General features: G+C 35.0%; 2 protein-coding genes across 2 annotated transcripts; one reads left to right on the top strand and one right to left on the bottom strand.

The window, feature by feature from the left end:
- Window positions 1-1491: 1491 nt before the first annotated feature.
- LOC106447462 (aspartic proteinase PCS1-like) lies at window positions 1492-3046 on the top strand. The gene has a single exon (XM_013889386.3). The coding sequence runs from the start codon at window positions 1611-1613 to the stop codon at window positions 2916-2918; it is 1308 nt and encodes a 435-aa protein (XP_013744840.1). The 5' UTR covers window positions 1492-1610; the 3' UTR covers window positions 2919-3046.
- A 5059-nt stretch (window positions 3047-8105) lies between these two features.
- LOC106379500 (small polypeptide DEVIL 11-like) lies at window positions 8106-8868 on the bottom strand. Its single transcript, XM_013819434.3, has one exon. It carries the CDS (start codon window positions 8655-8657, stop codon window positions 8385-8387), a length of 273 nt encoding a protein of 90 aa, XP_013674888.2. The 5' UTR covers window positions 8658-8868; the 3' UTR covers window positions 8106-8384.
- Window positions 8869-10046: the final 1178 nt, after the last annotated feature.

Raw genomic sequence — 10046 nt, forward strand, 5'->3', positions numbered from 1 at the left:
AGACTTAGGAATGAGTTGCCTCCAGCACACATTTGACAAACTTTTGGTTGATTTCATATCCACCTTTCGCCAACTTTGACAAACTTTGCAAAACCACAAAAAAATAATCCAACTATCGTTTTCCTTTAAATGCATACTAGAAGGCAAGCACGACTTGGTTTGACGTGTTACTGTGAAGTTACTACCATCTACACCTTTTGGATGCACTATGCAATTTTTTTTTTTACTATGCAAATTTTTATACTAAAAAAATATGTATCTATATTTTATTTTTAGTAACTTTTGACTGAAGGGTGCAAAGTTGAGTTTACTTCACAAAAACCAAGTCAACACAACCAGCCGGCCGCATCGATGGGCCCGACTAGTCTCCGGGATTAACTAGTTCAACCGTGAAAGCCAATGAAACCTTCCTCGGCTTATCCACGTACAACAAATTTGCTTCAAATAGTAGTCACACTCAAATAAACTAAGTTTATGACATTCCTCAAAAGAACTACTCCTACGCCACTAACTAACGCGTTGTGAAAAATACAACTGTAATTAGGATTTTATACAACGCATGCACCAGTTACATATTATATTACACGGTCTTGAAGGTTAGGTAATGAGAAACAAGATAAGAAAGTACATGATCACGACGAAATGTGATATTCATAAAGACAAACTGGAAATTTGTTTGTGTTTTAAATTTATGTGACAGGCAACAGAAGAAAACAAAACACAATCACAAAATTCTTGTGTAAACCCTTCTCATTGAACGGTAGCAATATAGACGGCACCGTTTCCCGTATGGTAACAAAATACTATTAATCGGAAAGTCATAATAAGACAAAACATTTGCAAAAATGTAAACATTATGTCGGTTGAGAGTTACACTAGGATGGTGCTTTTCCGTCAAACCACCAAAACTCTATTCTAATCATATACTTTAACAACTTTGCAAAACTATACTGGCCTTAAAAGATTGACAAAATCAATTAAAAACAAAAAGAACAATCCAACTATTTGTATATTTTCCCGTGAGATTGGTTATTGAATTTAATAATTAGAGCGATAACTATCTTTTGATTTAATTATAGGAAATTTGATTCAAGAAAATAATACAATTCAGACTAAAACAGAAAGAAAAGTAAAATAAAGAAAACAAAGATCCCGTAGAAAGTGGGAACACGAAGAAAGTACTATAAACAAAGTTGATGTGAACTACAGAGACTAAACAGAAACCACAAAGACCTACTCCTCCACTAACTTGTCTTTTGTATCAAGACTTGGCTACTCTCCAAAAACCCTAGTATCATTCAAATGAAATTGACAACAACAAAAAAAACCCTAAAATCAACTGTTCTTCATGAAATGATTTTTAGTTAGGTCGAGACAAGATCATACGTTTTCTGAATAGGATCAAAGTGCTTTGGTCACTGATATGACAAGGTACTAGAATTATTGCTTATAAGTTAACTCAAAGGTTCTCCACCTAAAATTCAAACTCTTTTGGCTCGGAATGATTTGAGTAAACCGAAACGAACCGGTCATAATAAAAAGAGGGAAAAAAAAAACACAATATTGTATTTAAAGATGGCCAAGTATGTAAACAAAGAGTCAAAACTTATATGATGGCTTCATCATCTCTTTCAAATTTATTACGTCAAATTTCAGTTTTACTTCTCATTTTCCCTCTCAATACATCTTCTTCAGACCAAACACCACTCGTGTTTTCTCTCAAAACCCAAAAGCTTCCTCAGTCTTCTTCAGACAAGCTTTCTTTCAGTCATAATGTCACACTCACGGTCTCTCTCTCCGTCGGCTCTCCGCCACAAAACATCTCCATGGTTCTCGACACCGGAAGCGAGCTTTCTTGGCTTCACTGCAAGAAAACTCCAAACTTAGGATCCGTATTCAACCCGGTTTCATCCTCTTCCTATAAGCCCGTACCTTGCTCGTCCAATATCTGCAGGACCCGGACCCGGGATTTGCCCATACCCGCTTCATGTGACCCGAAGACCCATCTTTGCCACGTGGCAGTCTCCTACGCCGACGCTACCTCGATAGAAGGCAGTCTAGCTCACGAGACGTTCGTAATCGGGTCTTCAACCCGACCCGAGACGTTATTCGGGTGCATGGATTCGGGTTTAAGCTCCGATTCGGAGGAGGACGCTAAGACAACCGGTTTAATGGGAATGAACCGGGGAGCTTTATCGTTTGTTAACCAGCTCGGTTTCTCCAAATTCTCTTATTGCATCTCCGGTTCAGACTCCTCCGGTATACTGCTTCTCGGTGACTCGAGTTTCTCGTGGCTCGGTCCTATCCAATACACGCCTTTGGTACTCCAAACGACGCCGTTACCGTATTTCGACCGGGTTGCTTACACGGTCCAATTAGAAGGAATCCGGGTCGGAACAAAGTTGCTTTCTCTACCGAAATCCATTTTCGTACCGGACCATACCGGAGCCGGTCAGACGATTGTGGATTCAGGTACGCAATTCACGTTCCTGATGGGTCCGGTTTACACGGCGTTGAAAACCGAGTTTATTGCGCAAACCAAGTCGGTTCTGAAAGTTGTAGACGATCCGAATTTTGTGTTCCAAGGGACAATGGACCTTTGTTACCGGGTTGGGTCGTTAACCCGGCCCAATTTCTCTGGTTTGCCCGTTGTTAGTTTAATGTTTCGTGGCGCGGAGATGAGCGTGGCGGGTGAGAAGCTGTTGTACCGGGTAAACGGAGCCGGTTCGGGAGGTAAAGATCAGGTGTATTGCTTCACATTTGGGAACTCCGATCTTTTGGGAATAGAAGCGTTTGTGATTGGCCATCATCATCAGCAGAACGTGTGGATGGAGTTTGATCTTGCAAAATCAAGGGTTGGATTTGGTGCTGACGTCAGATGTGATCAAGCTAGTCAACGGCTCGGATTGCGAGATTGATAACCTGTGGAATATAGACTATAGTATGTTTTTTCTTTTTGTGCGGATAGCTTATATACAATGTGTTTCATAGAGCTTTTTTTGTGAGGAATATTTTCATTTATATTGAAACTGGAAGTCATTAGATACATGTCAATATCCTCAAGTATTGTTTAAAGTTTGGACGTGCTTTCTGCGGCCATGCTCAAAGGCTATTCGGCCCCAAAAAATCGGTTTTAGTAAGCCTTGTGGCCTAGTTATCGTTGGGCTATAGAAGATGGACCACGCAATGAATTTCAAATTTCAGCATATTATAATCTTTCAATTCCAGTATCACACTATTTTCTATTTTTTTATCATCACCTGGCTTGACAAAGTTTTTTTTTTTTTTTTTTTGATAATTCAGGGGTTCCCCATTTACGTGGATCATTCCCCTGGGCCCGGTTAAGCAGCGGTCTACTTCACCCGGGAGGGCTTTACCTGAGCTGGGGACAAGACCCAACACCCAGTACCGCATTTGGTGACAGAATGGGCAGTTCGCCTCCGTCTGGCGTCGAACCCGTGAGCATGACAATTGGCCCACAGGGTCCTTACCAAGTGAGCTACCTCATCCCGTCGGCTTGACAAAGTTCGACGTATATCTAGCTATACAACACATAGAAACGTAACTTAGTAAAGTTAAACTCAGGTAAAAAAATGTTACAGAGATGGTCATTTAACCTTTTGATTAAAGCCATTATTTTATCTCCAGTACTACTTCCTAACGAAAGAAATGTACTTATGTATATTTACATCTTTATATCAGCCCCCAAAAAGATGCAGCTATGAAATGCTCAATAGTAACACGTTTCTTCGTGGAGATATGAAGTGAAAATTTGGTTCTCACACCGGCTGATGTCTAGAGATGTTACTATCTATTATGTCTTTTTCTGGAAGGCCAATAAATATTGGACCTAAACCCTATAATAGGACAAAGAGCAGTTTTTGAGTCTTGATGCAACGGATGTCTGAACAACGTGAAAGATGATCGATCTCCAATCTATTCTACAGTCACAATCACTGATGAGATGACTAAGTGCCACATGGAGGAAGAGTTGCGCGTAAACCCTTTTACATTAGAAGATCGCATGTTCCATTGATAAACGAATTATTGATTTTATCACTAAACATTTTGTTCTATATAATCACTTGACCAAAAAATGTCAATACAATAGCATTTTTCCGAATAAATTCATTTTTATTTGGCATTCAGAGGAATAAGAAATACTTTCCGAAACAAAAAAAAATGTGTTTACGTATTTTATGAAAGTAAATTTCTATATTTGTATTTATCATAATCTTCTCCTTCCACAAAATGAGATGAAGAGAAATTCCCTTGGTATATTGAATATAGACGTACCCATCATGATATGGTGACTGATAAGGACTGATCCAATTAATAGGAATATGAAATTAGTAAGGATTATGTCAATATAATCGGATTGGTCTTTGCCTATGTCGTTGGAGATTCTGCTTGGAGGGGTCCTCCAATCCTTCAATAATTGTCTTTCCTAAACATAAAATAATGTAAATAAGTAATTTGGGATTCAATTTATTTCATTTTATATGGATCCTTAATTTAAGTTTATAATCATCTGAAGAAGTCACTTCTATTTTATTTTGTTTTGTTTTGAACTTTATGATATTTTAGTTGTGAAGACAAATACAAGGGGTACATAGAAAGACAAATCATATCAAGGAGACGTGAGTCATGCCAGATGCTGGTGGGTATCCATATTTGCTCATGTGATGCTATCAAAGACCCATAATATTTCTCTTTGATCGGTTCTTTGAATTATTCAGTTTCTCTGATCCTTTCATTACCTACTTCTATTTTTGTCTCACTATTAAAACAGTTAAAAGATATGTCGACTCATATATGTCCATGCATACACGAATCTAGGACCGGCCCTGAGATTTTGGGGGTATGTGACTGTGTCTATGTAAAAGAAATTTTTTTACAAATTTGAAGGTTTAAAATTTTTTTGAAAACCTATTTGTATGTAATTTATTTCAAAAACTTTAGAGACTTTTTACGAATATTTCACCTATTATGGCCAGGACCGGCCCTGCTGACATGTCACACCCTCTTTGCATGTTTGCCATTGGACCTGATTTGTCGATATAGGCTCTTAGCAATGATGATCTCACCGTTGGAAATTTACCAACAACGAATCAAAACAAAATATCGATTGTAATAAAATGTAGTGAAAACCGAAAAAAAAAACAAATTGTAGTGAAAACTTATCACAGAAAGAAAAAATGACTAATATAATTATAATGCAACTATATATAGAGGTCTATGTCTCTTCTGGTACTTGTCTAAGTGATCAGTTATCACATATGCTTTTGTCGTATGTCTCTTCTTGAACTAGTTTCCGGCGATGTCCCTTTCTTGAACTCGATTATTTTTACATCAAAATTGTGTGGTAAGCTTATGATGTTTGTCTAATTATGCACTCAGCAATACGTGTCGATCTTAGTATAGCAATTAATGTTCTCAATTTAGTTATATATGTATGCATTCTCATCATTTGGATTATTTGTCTCTACTATTATTTACGCTTGCGTGTCACGGATGTGATTGTTGACCAAACATGGACCCTAATGCCTACTTCGTTACATCTTTGTATTTATTTCATACAATTATTTCGGATCGAGGTTACCCTTTTTTTAAAGCTTTAGATTGGCATTCGGCCTTTTTATGTATTTTTATATTAGAAACTCAAAGAACTAACTGAGACTCCGTCAGATCGGGAAAAAAAATTAGTCCTTACTATGACTTACACATCAGTGACCTAATTCTACATGGAATACGAAATTTATTTATAGCTTAATAAGTATAATTAATAGAATCATGAATATGCTCATAGCGGTAGCAATGCATGATTTAGCAGTATAAAATATTCATGATGTAACGGTTAGAATTGTTAAAACGATTTTATACTAATATGAAGTTTCATAAAGTTTGCAAATACTCTTGGCAGACTAGAAAGAAAAAGGCACTTATGTCTTCTTACTCCAATTCTTGTTGCCAACAATATATCAACCATCTGCGTATTTAGTGTTTTAGTGTTGGTATGTAGCTTGTTGAACACTAGATTTCACTGTAAACGATAACATATCACCTATCAAGTTTGACGCAAATTCATGTATAGTATTACTTAATACCTATATACAATCAGTACACATCATATGTTTTATGTAGCAAAATAATGTAAATGGTTATATACGTGACAATTCTATAGAAGATTGATCACAAATTTTATAAGGAAGCATTTATTATTTTTAGTCTCTACCATGTGACTGCTGCATGAGGAAAATGGCTAGCTATGACTATATGGCTCCAAAAACAAAGTTAGCCAGACCTAAGGACGATTATTCTAAAAAGAAACTGATCCTGCTATTCGATTATAACTCTAGAATCTATTCTATATGGCATGGAGTAGCATTTCCTACTTCGTAGTCAATACTTGAAGGAGAACAACATACATTATTGTTCTATTATAAAGAAAAACGCGTATTAGTTATACACTTTTTCATTAGTTTTGGATATGAGAAGAAAAATATAGAATAGTATATTAATAATCCTCAATAATTGTCGCTGAAGTATAAATAAACTAGACGGCCACGAAAGAATAAAATTAGTCAAATGGAATTGTCCGGAGCTCAGGATAATAGGATATGTCTATAATGATCCAAATTAAGCATGCTAATTAATCAAACGTTTTGCAATCATTAAACAAAGATCCTTTTGGATTTGTGGGGATGACTGATAAAGGCTTTTTCTTTGCCATTTTTATGATTAAGATCCTTCCTCTTGATCTCGAGCTAATGAAATATCTTTTTGAAAAAACAATTGGTTTACCTGTATAAACATATCTAGCAAGATATTTCACAGAATAACACTTTTGGAAAATGTAACCAGGACTTCATTTTAAAAGGTTTTATTTTAGTTAAAGTTGAACTTCATTTTGTTGGACTAGTATTTACACTTCTGAAAAGTTATTGGTTTAATTCAAATTTCCAAAATAAATATATAGTCTATGCTTCTCTAAATACATTAACAGTCATATTAATACTCATCAATCGATTATTAGCATGAAATGTCTCATAAATAACAATAGCCTCTTTTTTTTAACAACAAATAACACTTTCCTTCAAAAAAAAAAAAACAAATAACAATAGTCTAAAGTGGTAAGTTCCATTGTAAATGGACAGAGTTGCATCGTGTATTGATTTGGTTACCAGTAAATTTACTAGTGAAGTAAACAGCGTCAGTAGTGAATAATACCAGTATTTATGCTTGAAAAAAAAACAAAACATAGTATGACGACAAAAAGTTAATATATATATATATATATATATATATATATATATATATATATCAGTATATAACCCATATAGGTTAAAAATGTATAAAGTAGTATCAAAGGAGTCAGATTGCATATGATATCTCTGCACTGCAGAGATGCCCATGGTAAGAATACAACGAGGAACCACAGCTGTTAGTTTTGCATGTAAATTTTTACTTAACCAATCTTGATTAAATTCAGTTTTCTCTCTGATTAGTAAATTTAAGTTTTCACGAGAAAATTACCCAACCCATATATGAATGGTAAATAACCCTATCTTCATTTTATAAAATTAGATATATGAAGTATATAAGAATGAAAGGAAGACGTAATGTATTTTAACACATTTTTAATTTTCTTGAACAAGTCTGAATTGGCCTCGTCTCAATTAGATTATCAACTTGGGTTAACAGTTCAACAAGTTTAATATAATACCATTAGGCATAAACAAGAGAGTTTGACTGCAACTTTAAATATTAGTATTAATTAATCATATAACTGACATAAAACAATAAACATATAAAATCGTAACTGATTAATACATTAATTAATAAAAGGAAAAGAGAGAAACTAATCAGTTTGTCAGACTAAGCACACAAGATCCACACGTAGCTTTTTTTTTTTTTTGAACGAATCCACACATAGCTTAATTGTAATAGTTCCCATGGAATCTTTCTCTCTCTCTACCTCGAGACTCTATCAAGAAAGAGAGAGAGAGAGAGAAAAACGCCACATTCATCGACGGAGTCGTCACCATCACAGTAAAAATCATTAACGAGCATGAAGAAGAAGAGGAACAAACAAAAAAAACAAGTCGAAACACGAATCTACTTCACTATTTATATTGAAATAGTATTATACAATTTTATGTCTTTTTTTTTTTATTTTCTTGTTAAACTTCAGCACACCGAAACTGATCTTAAGGCAGAGAACCCTCTTACCAGAATCAAAGGCTCAGGACATACAAATTACAAAACCTAATTCGATCTAAATAAGCAGAAACCAAAATAAAGTAGAACCCTTATATGTACATGTATATCTTATCTACTTCAGTTTCAGAATAGAGCACATAGACATTTGTGTGTTTGGTTTTTTAAGAGTCAGAGTAATTATCTCTCCAGCAAATAAGCATGATCACGCAGCGACGCATGATGTAGAAGCGAGCTCTCTGTTCTTTGACCAATCTCGCGCACTTCCTCGTGAAAGCGCACCTCCCATGTTTCTGTGTCTTGTTGCCGCCGCAAGAAGACACCGACGAGGAGCGCGTGATCTTCAACGTGCCACCGCTGAATCCGTCTTTCTTTGACAGCTTCCACTTCTCGAATTGCGGCGCGCTTCCTGATCGAGTGAGGCCGGATGATGCCATTGATGATTGGTAAAAGATCTCAGGTTGCTTTGTGTGATCTTCTCTCTCACCAAGGAAGAAAACTGATACTAATATATGTATTTTTTTTTTCTTGTGGGTTTCTTGAAAATTGATGAAGTGATTGATAAGGAAACAAACTTGGGACTTTGGAGATTTTATTAGGAGGATTTTAGTCAGCAAAGAAAGAGGGACTTAAGAAGGAGAGAAGTGTTAGGATTCTGTACTTATAACGGATATTTAGAAACATATCTCCATCTAGAAAATAAATAGAAAAGAATAAATAATTTTATCTTGTATTTTTCTCAATTTTATTTTATTTGTTTGTTTTTATATTGTGTTGTCTTCTTTTGTGATAAATATATTTAGAGGATGCAGAGAGTTGTGGCAGTCGGTACCCGGGGCCTTTGTTGTGCATCGATCGACCCACCATTGCCACTTTTAAAATTGCTAGGGAATTTTTTTTTGTTGCTAGGGAATTTTCTATAATGAACACCTCAATTTATCAAACCAAAAAAAAACAAGCAGTACAATATTATTAAGTTTTTTGAGAAAAAATAGTATTAACTTGATACCATTTTATTACTTTAAAAACCGCCATTTATAAGTTTATATATGAAAGAAGAATATCTCACGAATATCTCATGATTTTTATTTGAGAAATTTTTTCCTTATCGTTTATACATTTTTCTAATAACGAGAAATTCTTAAAGATACTTTCATTAGAGTAGTTTTCAGAAAATGTTCCTATTTCATTTCCAACTTATTATATCTATGGAGCAACTGTATTTCCTGAAACAGTTTAAAATTTTTTCTTAACAACATAGTTGTATGGTACTATGGATTAACCTTCAATTTGGTCGGGTGCCAAATCTAAATTTCAAATTTACACTTTTATACAAATCTAATATACGAATCAAGTGATGAAAATGTGCATCACCCATAAAAAGTCAGTTCCCATCCATGATGGTTTAACGATAGAGCTCTTGGTATTGACACATATATAGTCTGTTTAGATTGGGAATCAACCTATGATAATATCATTTTCGCAAAGCATTAATCATCATTTTTCCAAGTCGATTGAATTAGAAATGCAAGAATTAACTTGATGGACCAACTGACACCTTTAGACCACTAAAGTTAGTAATGTAACGTAAGTTATAATAAATGGAAAGTGGGGTTATTGACAGAAAAGAATTTGAAAACTATGGCAAGGAAACTTGAAGCTTTAAAAATCGATCGCAGAGCAAGACGGACGTAAATGCATCCAAGGAAATCCCAGTTTTCCTCTCTTTCCCTCTGCACCTATAACTGTAAATTACTTGCTCAGATCAATCAATAATTGCCCCAACAATAACGGAATAGTATTAGGTGCAGTTTCTTTTTGGAATA

The sequence above is a fragment of the Brassica napus genome, chromosome A4 (assembly GCF_020379485.1).
Source record: "Brassica napus cultivar Da-Ae chromosome A4, Da-Ae, whole genome shotgun sequence".
In the NCBI taxonomy this organism is placed as follows: domain Eukaryota; kingdom Viridiplantae; phylum Streptophyta; class Magnoliopsida; order Brassicales; family Brassicaceae; genus Brassica; species Brassica napus.

Bases quoted from the DNA above. Each gene is read 5' to 3' on its own strand.
- LOC106447462 (XM_013889386.3), top strand. From the start codon at position 1,611: ATGATGGCTTCATCATCTCTTTCAAATTTATTACGTCAAATTTCAGTT.
- LOC106379500 (XM_013819434.3), bottom strand. From the start codon at position 8,657: ATGGCATCATCCGGCCTCACTCGATCAGGAAGCGCGCCGCAATTCGAG.